The 17,882-nt window shown below is 37.9% G+C and overlaps 1 protein-coding gene across 5 annotated transcripts in view; it reads right to left on the bottom strand.

The window, feature by feature from the left end:
- SMCHD1 (structural maintenance of chromosomes flexible hinge domain containing 1) overlaps positions 1-17,882 on the bottom strand; it is a 139,473-nt gene that overhangs the window by 111,215 nt on the left and 10,376 nt on the right. For all 5 annotated transcript variants that reach the window (XM_025886893.2, XM_073898459.1, XM_025886895.2 and 2 more), the window contains exons 4-5: positions 13,788-13,870; positions 13,015-13,145 (exon numbers count right to left, since the gene is read on the bottom strand). In XM_025886893.2, the coding sequence (XP_025742678.1) occupies positions 13,015-13,145; positions 13,788-13,870 (214 nt within the window). The remainder of the gene's footprint in view (positions 1-13,014; positions 13,146-13,787; positions 13,871-17,882) is intronic.

The raw sequence follows: 17,882 nt of genomic DNA, 5'->3' as shown, positions 1-17,882 counted from the left end.
AAATTTGGAGAAAATCCTGTTGAGGGTCCAATTCTACAACCTAAAAAATGGCATGGGAAGTGGGCCATGTGGCATGGTACTTTTACTTTCAAAAAAATTGGCTCCCTAAGTTGAGAAACTTTTAATTGCTAACCAAGTTGAAAGTGCAGAAAGTAGCACTAATCCAACACACATGTGAATTATAACCACCCAGCAGACCCATCATACTTCTTCTACAAAATAATTAAATGAATACACAGTATTACAATTATGTTCTAGGCATCTAATTTAACTTCTAAGGCAATGATTATAACAGAGCCTAAGTGATGATGAGCACATTTTCTAGATTCATGTAATGTTCTACATGTTAAGAGAGGGTATGGATTACACAGATGAATGTGTATGTCAAAAATCAGTTAAGAGAGTGAGCACTTCCATAACGGTAGAGTAAGGACTTATGAAAACCCGTTCACTGATAAAACCAATGACACCATCTGAAAACATTGTCAAAATCAACATTTTCAGAATTCTAAGTGTTAACCAAAGGCTTGGAACAATCCAAGGAGTATTTATTCAAGATACCAGCTGAATCTCAGTAAGAACAGTGAGCTCTGTGATGTTTTAATATGCCCTATCCCATTTTCTTCTCACCAGCTCCACAGAAGCCTTAAAAACTGACAGCCCTGCAATCATGGTGAAAACCAGCCACCCAGGCAGGAGTCACTGGAGTGAATTTGGAGTTCCCTCAAAGCCCCTTCCCCATACAACTGTCATTATTAGATTTCTCTGACCAATCCCGAGGAACCTCCACTTGCAGGCTTTGTCTTTACTTGACCTAACTCAGAACTTGCTCCCTGTGAACCACTTTTTCTGGTGGGTCATTCGTCAAAAACAATCAGTGGCAATTGTTTATGATCACAGCTGACTAAGGCAATGAAAACAATCAAGAGAAAATAAGAATCTGTCCAAAAACTTACTAGGAAAACCTGGAGAATGAGTGGTCCATAGTGGTTTTTAAAAGCTCCAGCATTGGCTTAAGGGGAGGAAAGATGGCAGATGAGCAGGAGACCTCGTTTCATTTGGTCCCTTGAATTTAGCTAGATAACTATCAAATCATTCTGAACACCTATGAATTCAACCTCAGATATAAGAAAAGAATTGCTGGAACTCTACAAATAGAAAAGCAACCACTTTTTGCAAGGTAGTTAGTACAGAGAAGTGAATCTGAGGGGATACAGCTGAAGATAAATGGAAGGGGGAGGGAGCCTCCATAAGCCAGCTACCAGAAAATGATTTGCCCCAGAGCACAAAATCGGAACCTTTAGAAATCTGCTCCAGTGAGAGACATCCCTGCCTGAAAGGTGCTCAGGTGGTGAAGTGGGGCAAAATTCTAGGTGGGACAGTGTGGTCTCAGAATCCCCAGGGTCACAGAAAGAATGGGGGTGCCTGAGCCGGCAGTTTCCCAGCACTGGAGGAGGGAAACTGGTTTCATTCAGCAAGGCTGGAAGGGGGCTTTCGGGTCGGTTTGCCATAAACCATGCACTGCGGCATGACCCAGCAATAGCTCTCCGTGCAGAGGCCCTGCACAGGGCAGAACCACGGCGACCCTCCTCCTTTCCCTGGAGAGGATTGATGAGGGTAGGCACTGCAGGAGTGTGCAGACTTGGGCACACACGAAAGGGAAGACCGCTTATCCCTGAGGGTTTACTGAAAAGGGGGGACCAGAATCCTTCAGCTCTGGAGCTGGAGGTAGAGCAAGGCCATTTTTATTTTCATCCTCTCAAGAAGCGCAGAAAGCCCTCAGGAAACAGAAACCACATAGAGCAACCAGAAGCAGCTTACACTGAGCCCAGCCCCATGGCAAGGGGCAGTACAACTCCACCCAAAGACACCTGAGAATCAGCCAACAGGCCCCTCCCCCAGAAGACCAGCTGGAACAACAGGTGAACACCAAGTTTACGAAGCATACAGGCCTGCAAAACTCCAGCGCTAGGGGAAAATAGTATATAGGATTTGACGTTTTTTTCCTCATGATTCATTTACTTTCAGTATAAAATTATTTTTTCCTATTCAACTAGTTTCTCATTTTATCAACTATTTTTAAGTCTTTTTTTAACTTTCATTTTTCATATTTACATTTTATAGATATATTCTTCATTTTTTGGCTTCCTTTCACTGTATTCAATTTTATTTTTGTATACATATAAGTTTTTCTTTCTTTACAATTTTGGGATTTAGTGTCTTCTAACAAACAGACCAAATACACCCAGGACCAAGTGGATCACCCTGTTTTGTCCACCTGGGAGATTATATTCTCTTTTCCCCACCCCCTTTTCTTTCTTTTCCTTTTCTTTTTGGTTTCTGACCTCTTCGGATTTGTCTTGTATGTATTTCGCTTGGGTCGTGGTTGACATTTTTGATTTTGTTCTCTTGTCCATCTATTCTTCTTTGGGCAAAATGACTAAAAAGAGGAGTTTCTATAAAGAAAGAACCAGAGGTAATACTCTCTGCCACAGATCTAATGGATATGAATATAAGTAAAATGCCCTAGCTGGGCTTGAAAAAAAGCATAAAGACACCAGAGAATCTTAGTGCAGAAATAAAATCTAATCAGGCTGAAATTAAAAATGCTTTAACTGAGATGCAGTCTGAACTGGATGCTCTAACAGCTAGGGTAAATCAGGCAGAAGAGAGAGTAAGTGACACAGAAGACAAGTTGATGGAAAGGAAGGAAGCTGAGGAAAAGAGAAAAATGACAAATGAACCATGAGGGGAGGCTTTGAGAAATCAATGATACCATAAAGCAAAACAGTATTGGGGTCCCTGAGAAAGAAGAAAAGGGGGGACAGAAGGTATATTAGAGGAAATCACAGGTAGGAACTTCCCTAATCTGGGGAAGGAAACAGGCATTCAAGTCCAAAGGTAGAAAGGACCCCTCTCAAAAATCAATAAAAACAGATCAACACCCTGACATATAATAGTGAAGCTTGCAAATTTCAAAGATAAAGAGAAAATCCTGAAAGCAGCTTGGGACAAGAGGTCCTTAACCTACAAGAGTAAAAACATAAGGCTGGCAGCAGACCTATCCAGAGACCTGGAAAGCCAGAAAGGGCTGGCATGATACATTCAGGGTACTAAATGAGAAAAACATGCAGCCAAGAATACTTTATCGACCCAGGCTGTCATTCAGAATGGAAGAAGAGATAAAGAGCTTCCAGGACAAACAGAAATTAAAAGATTTTGTGACCACTAAACCAGCCCTGCAAGAAATATTAAGGGGGATCCTGTAAGTGAAGAGAGAGCCCAAAAGTAACATAGACCAGAAAGAAACAGAGACAGTCTACAGAAATAGGGACTTTACAGGTAATACAATGGCACTAAATTCTTATCTTTCAATAATTACTCTGAATGTAAATGGGATAAATGCTCCAATCAAGAGAGTATCAGACTGGATAAAAAAGCAAGACCCATCCATATGCTATCTACAAGAGACTCATTTTAGACCCAAAGACACCTCCAGATTGACAGTGAGGGGATGGAGAACCATATATCATGATAACGGACATCAAAAGAAAGCTGGGTAGCAATCTTCATATCAGACAAATTAGATTTTAAACCAAAGACTGTAGTAAGGGATGAAGAGGGACACTATATCATACTTAAAGGGTCCATCCAACAAGAAGATCTAACAAATATAAATTTTTATGCTAACTGGGAGCAACCAATATATAAACCAATTAATAACCAAATTAAAGAAACACATTGGGGCACCTACGTGGCTCAATCATTAAGCATCTGCCTTCAGCTCAGGTCATGATCCCAGGGTCTTGGGATCAAGCGCCACATTGGGCTCCTCGCTCAGCAGGAAGCCTACTTCTCCCTCTCCCACTCCCTCTGCTTGTGTTCTCTCTACGCTGTCTCTGTCAAAAAAATAAATAAAATCTTTAAAAAAGAAGAAAAAGAAACACTGATAATAATACAATGATTAGTAGGGGACTCTCAACACCCCATTCACAGTAATGGACAGATCATCTAAGCAGATCAATAAGGAAACAAGGGCTCTCAATGACACACTGGACCAGATGGACTTCACAGATACATACAGAACATTGCATCCTAAAGTAATAGAATACACATTCTTTGTGAGTGCACAGGGAATAATCTCCAGAATGAATAACATACTGGGCCCCAAATCAGGTCTCAACCAATACCAAAAGACTGGGATTATTCCCTGCATATTTTCAGACCACAATGCTTTGAAACTTGAACTCAATCACAACATATAAACTACCAAAACTGACACAGGAAGAAATAGAAAATCTGAACAGACCCATAACCAGAAAAGAAATTAGAGCAGTAATCAAAAATCTCCCCCAAAACAAGAAAGAGTCCAGGGCCAGATGGCTTCCCAAGGGAATTCTACCAAACATTTAAAAGAACTAATACTTATTCTTCTGAAGCTGTTTCAAAAAATGGAAATGGAAGGAAAACTTCCAAACTCATTCTATGAGGCCAGCATTACCATGATCCCAAAACCAGACAAAGGTCCCATCAAAAAGGAGGATTACAGACCAATATCCCTGATGAACATGGGTGCCAAAATTCTCAACAAGAGTATCTTGTTGGAGCCAATAGGATCCAACATACATTAAAAGGATTATTCACCACAATCAAGGGGGATTTATTCCTGGGCTGCAAGGGTGGTTCAATATTCGCAAATCAATCAGCGTCATAGATCACATTAATAAAAGAACAAGAACCATATGATCCTCTTAATTGATCCAGAAAAACCATTTGACAAAATACAGCATCCTTTCTTGTTTAAAACTCTCCACAGTGTAGGGACAGAGGAAACATACCTCAATATCATAAAAGCCATCTACAAAAAGCCCACAATGAATTATCATTGTCAATGGGGAAAAACTGGGCCTTCACCCTAAGGTCAGAAACACGACAGGGATGCCCACTCTCACCACTGTTGTTCAACATAGTACTAGAAGTCCTAGCCTCAGCAATCAGACAACAAAAAGAAATAAATGGCATTCAAATTGGCAAAGAAGTCGTCAAACTCTCTCTCCTCACAGATGACACACTTGATGCGGAAAAAACCCCAGAAGACTCCACCCTAAAATTGCTAGAACTCATACAGGAATTCAGCAATGTGGCAGTATATAAAATCAATGCACAGGAATCAATTACATTTCTATATACTAACAAAGAGACAGAAAAAAGAGAAATTAAGGTACTGATCCCATTTACAACTGCACCAAAACCCATAAAATACCTAGGAATAAACCTAACTAAAGAGGTAAAGGATCTGTACTCTGAAAACTACAGAACACACAGGGGCACCTGGGTGACTCAGTCGGTTAAGTGTCTGCCTTCCACTCAGGTCATGATCTCCGGGTCCTGGGATCTAGCCCACCCATCAGGCTCCCTGCTCAGTGGGGAGCCTGCTTCTCCCTCTCCCCTCCTTGTGCTCTCTCTCTCCCCCCCTTTCTCTCTCTCGCTCTATCTCAAATAAATCTTTAAAAACAAAAATCAAAAAAATTAAAAAAAAACACAAAACTACAGAACACTTATGAAAGAAACTGCAGAAGACACAAAGAAATGGAAAAACATTCCATGCTCACAGATTGGAAGAACAAATACTGTTAAGATGTCTATGCTACCCAAATCAATCTATACATTCAATACAATCCCTATCAAAATACCACTGCGCTCTGTAGCGCAATGGATAGCACATTGGACATCCAAAATACCATCAGCATTTGTCACAGAGCTGGAACAAATAATCCTAAAATTTGCATGGAATCAGAAAAGGCCCCAAAGAGCCAAAGAATGTTGAAAAAGAAAACCAAAGCTGGTGGCATCACAATGCCACTTCAAGCTCTATTACAAAGCTGTAATCATCAAGACAGTATGGGACTGGCAAAAAACCAGACACATAGATCAATGGAATAGAATAGAGAACCCAGAAATGGACCCAAAACTCTATGGTCAACCAATCTTTGACAAAGCAGGAAAGACTATCCAATGGAAAAACAACAGTCTCTCTTCAATAAATGATGCTGGGAAAATTGGACAGCAACATGCAGAAAAATGAAACTGGACCATTTTCTTATAACATAAGATAAACTCAAAATGGATGAAAGACCTAAATGTGAGACAGGAATTAATCAAAATCCTAGAGAAGAACACAGGCAGCAAGCTCTTTGCCTAGGCCACAGCAACTTCTTGCTAGACATGTGTCCAAAGGCAAGGGAAACAAAAGCAAAAATGAACTTTTGGGACCTCATCAAGATAAAAAGCTTCTGCACAGCAAAGGAAACAGTCAACAAAACTAAAAGGCAAACTACAGAATGGGAAAAGATATTTGCAAATGACCTATCAGATAAAGGGTTAGTATCCAAGACCTAGAAAGAACTTACCTAACTCAATACCCAAAAGACAAATAATCCATTCAAGAAATGGGCAGAAGACATGAACAGACATTTCTCCAAAGGAGACACAGAAATGGCCAAGAGACACATGAAAAATGCTCCACTTCACTTGGCATCAGGGAAATACAAATAAAAACAACAATGAGAGGGATGCCTGGGTGGGTCAGCCAGTTAAGCATCTGCCTTCAGCTCAGGTCATGATCCCAGGGTCCTGTGATCAAGTCCTGCATTGGGCTCCTTGCTCAGCAGGGAGACTGCTTCTCCCTCTGCCATGCTTGTGCTCACTCGCTCTAACAAAGAAATAAAATCTTAAAAAAAAAAAAAAAACAAAAACCCACAATGAGATACCACCTCACACCAGTCAGAATGGCTAACATCAGGAAACAATACATGTTGACAAGGATGCAGAGAAAGGGGAATCCTCCTACACAGTTGGTGGGAATGCAGCCACTCTGGAAAACAGTATGGAGGTTCCTCAAGAAGTTAAAAATAGAGCTACCCTACAACCCAGCAATTGCACTACTAGATATTTACCCCAAAGATACAAATGTAGTGATCCAAAGGGGCACCTGTACCCCAATGTTGACAGCAGCTATGTCCACAATAGCCAAACTGTGGAAAGAGCCGAGATGTCCATTGACAGATAAGTGAATAAAGAAAATGTGGTACATATATACAATGGACTATTACTCAGCCATTAGAAAGGATGACTACTTACCATTTACATGGAGGTGGATGGAATTGGAGGGTATTATGCTGAGCGAAATAAGTCAATCAGAGAAGGACAATTCTCATATGGTTTCACTCATATGTGGAATGTAAGAAACAGTGCAGAGAATCATAGGGGAAGGGAAGGAAAACTGAAAGGGAAGTCATCAGAGAGGGAGAAAAACCATGAGAGACTTAACTATAGGAAACTGAGAGTTGTTGGAGTGGAGGGGGTGAGAGGGAGGGGGTAACTGTGTGATGGGCATTAAGGAGGGCACGTGATGTGATGATCACTGGCATTATATGCAACTGATAAATTACTGAACACTACATGTAAAACTAATGATGTACTATATGTTGGCTAATTGAACTTAAAAAAAATAAAAATAAAAGCTGCACATATTCATGAGAATAGAAAAGGTCACACTCATATGCAGGACTATATACATGCTCAAGAAAGCATTTGAAGGCCCTAATCTCTCATTTCTGGCTGACTTTGAAGTTCTGTGCAAGCAAGAAATAAAGACTAAGGCAGAGACGTAAACTTCCTGCCAGAACCTTAAAAACATACTCCAATATGCAAACAGATATGCATCCCTTGACAAAAGCTGGGAAGACTTAATGGTTCCAGACATTTAGGGAAACGTCCAATCATTACCTGACCACCAAGCTACACAGAGATTTCAGTGCAACACAAAGAATACAGATGCTACAGGAGTGCCTGGATGGCTCAGTTGGTTAAGCGTCTGCCTTCAGCTCAGGTCATGATCCCAGGGGCCCGAGATCGAGCCCCACATCGAGCTCCCAGTCTGCTTCTCCCTCTCACTCTGCCCCTCCCCCACTCGTGCAGGCTTTCTCTAATAAATAAAAAATCTTAAAAAAAATACAGATGTTACAAAATTAGTTTAGAGGGGTAAGTACACAAACAACAACAAAAAACAGAAGCAACAAACAAGCCCTGGGGAGAGGGATGAATCTAATTCCCAGAGCTGCCACACTATATAAACTGTCTTATTCTCAACAACAAAAAAAACGAGCCATGACAAAAATATTAAAGTACAGCCCACACACAGGAAAAATAGAAGTAAGTATAAATTGTCTCAGAGAAAGCCCAGACACTGGACTTACTAGACAAAAATTTAAATCAGGTATTTTATAATGTGTTCAATGAACAGAAATCATGAAGTAAATAATGAAGTATGAGAACAGTGTTTCATTAAATAGAGCACAAGAGATAGAATTAAAAAAAAAAAAGAACCAAATGAAAGTTCTGCAATTTAAAGAAACAATAACTGAAAGGAAAAATTCAGTTAAGTGGCTCATGAGTAGATCTGATTTGGCAGAAGAAACAATCAGTGAACTTAAAAAAGCAGGTCAACTGAAAGTACTCAGTCTGAGGAACAAAAAGAAAAAAGAATGAAGAAAAATGAACAGAACCTCAGAGACCTATAGGACACCATCAAGCATATCAGTATATGGATAATAGGAGCCATATAAGGAGAGAAGATAAAGATTATCTGAAGAAATAATAGCCAAAAACTTCCCCAAATGTGATGAAAAACATTAATCTATAAATCCAAAAAGTTCATCCACCACTAAGTAGAATGAACTCAAAAAGATCCAAACCTAGACACAGCAGTATCAAACTGTTAAAAGCCAGACAAAAAGAATCTTGAAGGCAGACAGAAAGAAGAGATTAGTCACACACAAGCGATACTCAGAAAGATTAACAGCTGATTCTTCCTCAGAAACCATGGAACCAGAGGCAGTAGGCTAACCTATTCAAAGTGTTAAAAAAGAAAAAAACCTATCAACCTTAAAAAATGAAGGAGATAAGGTTAAGACATTCCCAGATAAACAAAAACTGAAGGAATTTGTTAGTAGATCTGCCCAAAATAGTTACTAAAGACCGTCATTTTACAATTCTTCTGATTTAAAACTGCATAAAGCAGTAACTATAAAACTATGTTGATGCAGTTACAATGTATAAAGATGTTATTTATATAAAAATAATAAAATGAAGGAGTTGGGGGGGAATGAAACCATACAGGGGCAAAGTTTTTGTATATTACTTAAACTGGCATTAATCCAAACTGGATTGTAAGAGGTTAATTTTTAATCCCTAGAAAAACAACTAAAAATTAGGTTAACAACTATTTAAAGTATATTAGTGATTAGTGAGGAAGAGGGTGAGGGGACACAGAAGTAACTACAGTGGGTAAAGGTTTCTATTGGAGTGATGAAAATGGTCTGCAATCAGTGGTGATGGCTGCACAACCTTATGACTATATTCAAAGCTACTGAACTGTACATTTTATAAGGTGAATTTTATGGTATATGAATGTCCATAAAAAATAAATTCAAAGAAGATTAGCTTACGACAGATGTGAGCATTTCACTGTAGGTAAATTTTACCTCAAAACAACAACAACAAAGATAATGGTATCAATGCTTTAAGCATTAGGAGAAAGTTTACAGATACCTGTACTTTCTTTTGAATTAAAAAAAAAAAAACAAAAACCTGAACTGAAGATTAGTAGAATAGATAGATATGTGGGAAAGCAACGGTCAATGGTAGAAAGCAGGTATGAGTATCTGGGTTTTCATTGTAGAACTTCAACTTTCCTATAAGTTCAAAATGTTCATAAAATGTTGAGGAAAAGAATAGTGTTGAGGAAACACTCAGATCCAGATTGTGAACCTTTCTGCAACTAGCGTGATCTCCACAAAAAAACAGTATCATTAAAGACACAAATGTGACAAATTATTGTAGACTAAAGGAATCCAGAGAGACATGACAAATGGGGAAAAACCTGAATGCAGACATTACATATTTTGAATCAATAAATTTCTTGGGTGTGACAGTAGTATTATGGTTATGAGAATGTCCTTGTGAAGGAGATACATGCTACAGTATTTGGTAGTGAAATGTCATGAAGAATTTAACTAACTTTCAAATGATTAGGAAGAGAATGTGTACATGCATACAGATAGAAGATAACAAATGTGACAAAATGTTAACTAATAAATCTAGGTGAAGGATGCATGCTTGCTAATATATTGCTCTTTCAACTTGTTTGCTTTACCTTTTTCAAAATAAAAAGGGTAGGAGGAAGGGTAGTAGCAAGGTGAGAGTTATAAAGAATACTGGCAAGTCAAAATTCTCACTTCATCTCCCTCTATTCTCCCCTTCATATACCACACTTGTCTCCTTCCACTGTCCCAAAGAAAACAAGCTGATCATAATTTCAGTGTCTGTCTTTGCTGGTGGTCCTTCTACTTGGAGTACTCTTACCCCAGATCTTCGATTGGCTGTTTTCTTCTAAACATTCAAGCCTCAACTTAAATGCAATCTCAGAGGCCCTCATCTACCTTAAGAGCTGCCCATCAGGCTCTAACATATTACCTGATATTTTCTTAACAGCAATAATCTATAACTGGAACACTTACAAATTTTTTTGTGTGTTTACTTGTTTTTCTCTCTACAACATAAGAGATGGGCCAAGAGAGTCAGCTGTTTTCTACTTTTAGGCTGTCCTCCTTTTCTTCCATAGCCTGTATCCTATGACATCCACCCTTGTATCCAGTAAAAACTTAACTGGAAACAATAAAGCAACTGATAATTTTTTCTATAGGAGAAGCTAGGGGAGTGAGGGGGAACATCTGAAGTTAACAGAAATCAAGAGTGGGTAGGTCAAGGGACTGATACTAGACTCAAAGATGGTATGAGTATAAAATAGCTACAACAGCTGATGGTTTTACTGATGTAATACCTAAAAACCTAGGACAAAAGCCAGCAACAGGTACCTTTTTATCAAAAATTAAAATTTCCCTAATATTTAAGTTTAAAAGTTTGCTGTGCTAAGACCTAGAGAAAAATCAGAGTCCATGTTCCATGAATACAGTTAAGATTTACTCTAACACTATAGATTCTACTTCCTTCTCTTCCATTTGATTTAAATAAATTTTTTCTAATCTTTTTGGCAATCTACCACCTAATAGTTCTATTGCATGCTAAATTCTATCCCTAGGCTATAAAAGACAAGTGTTCTTTGCCTTCTCTGTGGATATTTTATACATCCTTGAAGTGGCATGTACTCAAGAATATAATGAAAAAGAATGGTTGTAGAAAAGTCTGAGGCTGAGAATAAGAAAGTAGCAACTAAAATGATAGCGTATATAGCTTATATTTACTGACTGCTTACTATAGGCCAGGCTCTTTCCTAAGGATTTTACACAATGGACTAACTCATTTGGTTCTCACAAAACCTTATGAGGTATTATCTACATTTTACAGATATGTAAACTGAAACTCAGAGAAGTTAAATACCTTGACGAATGTCATACAACTAATTAAGGCTAGATTCAAACCAGGCCAAATGATTTCAGAGCCCTTCTTCATTATAGTGCCTCTCACCATGACACAGTCTTTACAAATTTGATAAAAATTCTGTGGGTGCTGAAATTTCAGAAAGAAAGCAAATGTGCTAACTATATTAGTTTTTAACATTGTTAAAATTCTTAAATTTGGATGAATCTCCTTGATGTAATGAAGAGCAAACCAGGACATGAACAAGTATTACTTAATAAGAATACCAACAGATTCTTCCCAAGTATGTTACCTGAAGTACACGACATAGCTAAAAAGAGCAAAAGACCTGTGGGTCATAGCTCTTAGAATTCAGTTAATATCCCAAAGACTTAAACCTTTATATCCCTAACAATTTCTACTATATTTTGTTTCCCCTACAGCATTCTCATTCAGAGTATTTCTACAAGCATATTCTGATACAAAACTCCTAACTAGACTCTACTCCCTAAGAGCTATGAATATTTTATAAAGCAGAGCCCAGATGGGCGTCTGGGCGTCTCAGTCAGTTGAGTGCCCAACTCTTGATTTTGGCTCAGGTCATAGTCTCAGGGTTATGGGATTGAGGCCTGTGTCACGCTCTGCACTCAGGATGGAGTCGTCTTGTCCCACTCCCTCTGCTCCTCCCCTCCACTCTCTAAATAAAATCTTTTATTTTTTTAAAAGATTTTTATTTATTTGAGAGAGAGAGCACAAGCAAGGGGAGGGGCAAAAGGAGAGGGAGAAGTAGACTCCCTGCTGAGCAGGGAGCCCGAAGCAAGGCTCGATCCCAGGACCCCGAGATCATGACCTAAGCCAAAGGCAGATGCTTAACTGACTGAGCCACCCATGTGCCCCTCAAATAAATAAAATATTTAAAAAAAAAAAAAAAAGAAAAAGCAGAGCTCTGAAAGCAGAGCAACAATGAGCTCAACAGAACAAATGTGGTTCATTAGATGCTTTGCAAGTGGTATCAGGTGACTGCTAAAGCTTAGTTTAAAACCATTCTCCTGGGGCACCTGGGTGGCTCAGTCAGTTAAGCGTCTGCCTTTGGCTCAGGTCATGATCCCCGGGGCCTGGGATCGAGCCCCACATCAGGGGCTTCCTGCTCAGTGGAGAGCCTGCTTCTCCCTCTGCCCCTCACCCCACTCGTGCTCTCTCTCCCCCTCTCAAAGAAATAAAATCTTTAAAATAAATAAAACCATCCTACTGCTTTAGAGGCCACACAGCTCTCATCAAACTTTAGTAAGGAAAGGGGGAAAGTTCCAAAGTATTTAAGACATCATAATAACTCCTACATATCTTAGAAAATGCAAAAAGAATTCTGCAGTGGAAGAGCATAATATTATGTAGTTTTCACTATTTCTAAGTATTGATAATAAAAAGTTATATAAAAAATCTAAGTATATATGCTAACATACACACTGATAATGTCAAAAGCTCCAATGTACCATGTATAACTAAAGAACTATTAGAGTTCTTATCCTTATTAAAATTCCCAGCTACCCATCAAAAAAATGAATAAGATTTTCTAACCTTTCAAAGTCACCTTGCCTTGTAAATTTTGACAACCTATACACGGCCCAGTTGTTAAGCTGTTTAGAGGTCATTCCTCTTCCATTATCTATCACTGCAACAGCAGGTTTTCCTTGTGTTTCATCAAAAAGCTATGAAATAAGTTCAAAAAGACAGGAAAAGTCAAATCAATATAAAAATATAAAAAGTTAAATATTAAAGAATTTAAATGGGCTCACTCATACACTGCTGGTAGAAGTGTAAATGTATTACAACTTATTAAAAGGTAAGGTCAGCTGTATAAATCAAAGGCCTTAGAATTCTTCATGTCCTTTAATCCAGAAATTCCATTTCTCAGAATTTAGCTTAAGGGACTAACTAGAGAGATGTAAAGACCTATAAGGATGTTCATGCCAGCATTATTTACAATGGCAAAAATATCGAAAAAAATCTAAATCTTCAGTAATAAACTATATAATTTATAATATAACCAATAAGTAAAATAGTAGGAATGGAACATTATATTGCAGAATATTCGTGATACGGCAAATGGCTATAATGTACTGCCAAGGGAAAGTAGAAGATCACAAAAAAACAAAATGTACACTATGATCACACATACAGGTATACATATATGCATAGAAAAAAGGGCACATAAAAATTTTAACAATGAAGAGACATCAGATAATTATTTCTACTTTTAGTTTATCTTTATTTTCTAATTTTTCTACAATGAACTTGTAGTATTTTTATAAAAGGAAAAGTTAAATTTCTTTATAGCATTATTTTCTTACCAATTTGATCTGTATTCTTCTAATACCAGTGTTTCTAGACGTAGCAGACAATGAATTGTCAATTAATTCTGCAAGAGCAAATGCTGGAAGAGAATGAGAAGACATTACTGCTTAACTTTTCCCTCCCAAATACTTCATTTAAAAGTTCAAAGTAGAAGAAACTCTGAAGTACCTTAAGCCATCACTTTTATTTTCCAAAGAGCTAGAATTAAAGTATTATCCTGATCCTAATGATATAATACATAATAAAGGCATCATCACCAATCACCACCAGCATTAAAAAGCAGTTATCAACCAGTACTTGTAAGGCACTATACGGCATGAATCAGCCAGCCATGATTCCTGGCTTCAAGGAGTTTATAATCTAAAGACAGACATACAGACATAGGAGACAAACAGAAGACCATAACCATAAAATCAAATACTAGTTCATGGTATGTAATACATCATGCACAAGTCAAAAGTAAACACATTTAGAGATGGGGTGGGGGTTGCAAATATAAAGCAACTATAAAAGGGTCTATTAAGAATATTTAGATATAGAAATCTTATGATTAACAGCAATTTATCAAATAGCAGAACGTGTCTAAATGACACAGAACTGCTAATTATTTCCTACTACACAACCAACTTGATATTCAACTTATCACTGGCTCGAATAATAGTACTTATTAACGAATATTCTTTCTTCAAGATCACTACTCAAACTATTTCCCGCTTTTATTTCCTTAATTAAAAAAGGGGAACACACCAAATTTATGTCTCTTATTACCACTGAAGTGCAACCCAACTAACACTGTAATTAATCCACAGAGTAGCACACCAGCAAGCATTCCACACTCTGAACACTTACAGGATGGCAATGTTTATAAACTAGAAAAAAGTTACCACAAATCCGATATAAGGATTTAAGTCTAGAAAATGGTATTAAGTCTAGAAAATAGAGAAGGAACACTGTAGGAAATGGGAGGCAAAAAAGAGGTAAGAGAAATCTGGAGGGAAGAAATGATTAGAATTTAGTATCTGCTCAGATATAAAATTACAAAAAAGAAAGAAATCAACCCAAGATCATTTTGAGTCTTTGACCAAATAGGATAGTCATATTTCTCATAAAGGGAAAATTTAGAAGGGAAGAATGAAAACAGTTTTCGATGCGATGCCCTACCACTCTGTCAAAGTTCAATGAGTAGAGGTGTTCCATAGGGAGCGAGAACAGATACCAGGCTTCAGAGGATAAAAAAAGCCAGAGGTAAGGATTTCTGCTTCACTGATAGAATAGTTAAGATTTGGATAACCTCATTAAGAGAAAAGTATAAAAAAAAAAAAAGAGTAGCATGACTTGAAGAGCTATCCACCATTTGGTTAAGAATAACCAAAAGCAGCACTAATGGCAAATGAAACAAAAGCAAGGAAAGACCTAGGAATGTACTGTAAAATCATAGTAATCAAAGCAAGAGCTTAAACAGGGAGATTTTCTGCTTGATCATGCAATGATAGGACTGAAAACTAGCACAACCAATCTGGAAGGTAATCAATATATATCAAAAGTCTGAAAAATGAATGTACTTATTGACTCCGTGATTACACATTTAGAAATCTGTCCCCAGAGAAAGAATTAAAGATTCATTCAATATGCAAATATTTAAACACTATTTTCAGGCATTATTCCAGGAACAGAACAAAACAGGTAAGAGTCCTATTCTTGTGGAGTTAACATTCCAGTTAGAAAGATGGAAAAATGATGAGAAAGATAGAAAATGAAATATAATTAACAATTCCTTAGCATGTTAGACAGTGGTATATGTGATGGAGAAAAGAAAGCAGAAAAAAAGAGATCAAATAACAGTAAAGTCACAGAGGGAACCCAGCTGCAATCTTAAACAGGGTGATCAAGGTTAATCTTTGTTGAGAAGGTAATAAACAAGACTTGAAAGAGGGGAGGGAATGAGACAGGGGCTATCTAGGCAAAGAGGCAGAGGGCCCTAAGCTGAGTATACAGCTGGTACTGGAGTGAAAAAGCAGAAAGGAAGAGTTGCAGAAACAAAGGCAGAGAGCAAGCAAAGCAGAGCTACAAAGGCCATATAGATAATTATAAAGACTTTGGCTTTTATTCTCAGTGAAACGGGGAGCCATCAGTGTTTTCATAGGAAGAGGGAACATCTGACTTCTCAAACCTTATGTGGACAGGCATGAAAAGAGAGATGAATTAAGAGTCCACTATATAATCTAGGTGATGATTCCTCAAGATCAGGTTTTGTAAACAGACAGGGTAAGAAATGGTCATTTCTATATAAATACTGAAGACAGTGCCAATCGGATTTTCTTACAAACTGAAAGGTATGAGACAAAAAAGAATCAGTTTGATTTTTGGCCTAAGCAACTGAAAGAACAGAGCAATAATCAATTTGCATGGGAAAATTATGTGTAGTTAGGATTCAGTGAACAGCTTACAGTTCCCATCTTAAGATATGCGAGTGGAGATACCACATGGCAGTTGGACAGACAACACTGGAATTCAGGAAGTAAGTCTGGCATTATTTTCAATATTTGACTAAAAATTACCACTTCTGCGGCACCTGGATGACTCAGTTAAGCACCTGATTCTTGATTTTGGCTGATGTCATGATCTCAGGGTCATGAGATAAGCCTCGTGTCTGGCTCCATGGTCAGCATGGAGTCTGCTTGAGATTCTCTCTCGCTCCCTTTCCCTCTGCCCCTTCCCCCACTCACACACTCTAAGTGGATAAATAAATTCTTTAAAAAAAAAAAAAGTTACCATCTCTACGACCTCCACTGAAGAGTCACTGCCATAACAATGGTATTTAGAACCATGACACTGGACAAGATCACTGAGGAAGTAAGAGAACATAAGGGACCAAGGACTAAGCTGTGAGGCACTTCAATATTAAGAAGGTTGAGAAGGGAGGTCAATTATATCTCAATTTAAAAAAAAAGAAAAAGATGGGAAGAGAAGAGCAGAAAGGCGGCAGCCAGTGAGGTAGAAACAAAACTGGAGTATGGTTTCTCAAAAGCCAAGTGAAAATTATTTTATCAAGGAAGAAAAGTGATAAATTGTGTCAATACCTTGAGTAAAAGAGAACTGAAAGCTGATCACTGGATTTAGCCACCAGTGACCCTCAAAGAGTAAGTACAAGAGAGTGAATAAGAGAGAATGGGAAAAGGAGCGCCACTGCTGTTAGTAAATACAGTCAACTCTTTGGAGGAGTTTTGCTGTAAACAGAAGCAAAAAGCTGGTGAAAGAAGAGTATGATGTTTTTAAGATGGGAGAAATAAGATAGGAGTTTTCTTGTGTATAAGGAACAATATCAGAGGTAATAAGTAGACTGGTTAGGAGTTCAAGCTCCATAATTCCTCTGCTAGGGTTCAAATCCTGGCCCCAACACTTAACTACCAGGGTAGCCTTTGTCAAGCTACCTAAAATCTCTTAGCCTCAAGTTTCTTCTGCAAAGTAGGGTCATTAGTAACATTATTTACCACATAGGATCAAGGATTAAATAATGTTCATAAAGAACTTGGCATGGTGCCTGGCACAGCAGCTGATACTAATACTACTAGTCTTATGGTGAGGATGCATACGATTTAGACAAAAGAATATTCAGTCATGTGTAACAATAAAAAAAGACTGAAAACAACCTAAATGTCTCAAAGAACACTGTTCAAAGAAATTTGTTATATAAATACTACATAAACACTATAAAAACAAATATACATGGACATATGTACTAAAGATGCTCATTTCAAACAAAAAAGTAGGTTAAAGAAGTATGCTTCATATAAAACCAATAAAAAAGAAAAAATATATAAAAGGTCTGAAATGATAAACACCAAAGTATAAGTGGTGGTTCTATCTAGGTGGTAGGGATATGATGTTCTTTCTGCTTATCCACGTCTTCTAATTTCCTACCAACTATAATGCATACACCGTAAGAAAAAATATTTTTAATAAGAAAGTTTATAATGAACATCTAAATAGTATTCAACACTTTGGCAGGATCCAGACAGAAAAGACTCTCTAGGGGCGCCTGAGTGGCTCAGTAGGTTAAGCAGCTACCTTCAGCTCAGGTCATGATCCCA

The sequence above is a fragment of the Callorhinus ursinus genome, unplaced genomic scaffold (genome assembly GCF_003265705.2).
Source record: "Callorhinus ursinus isolate GAN/ISIS: 27379988/994484 unplaced genomic scaffold, GSC_fseal_2.0 scaffold11, whole genome shotgun sequence".
Classification (NCBI taxonomy): domain Eukaryota; kingdom Metazoa; phylum Chordata; class Mammalia; order Carnivora; family Otariidae; genus Callorhinus; species Callorhinus ursinus.
This window is presented reverse-complemented; position numbering and strand designations above follow the sequence as displayed.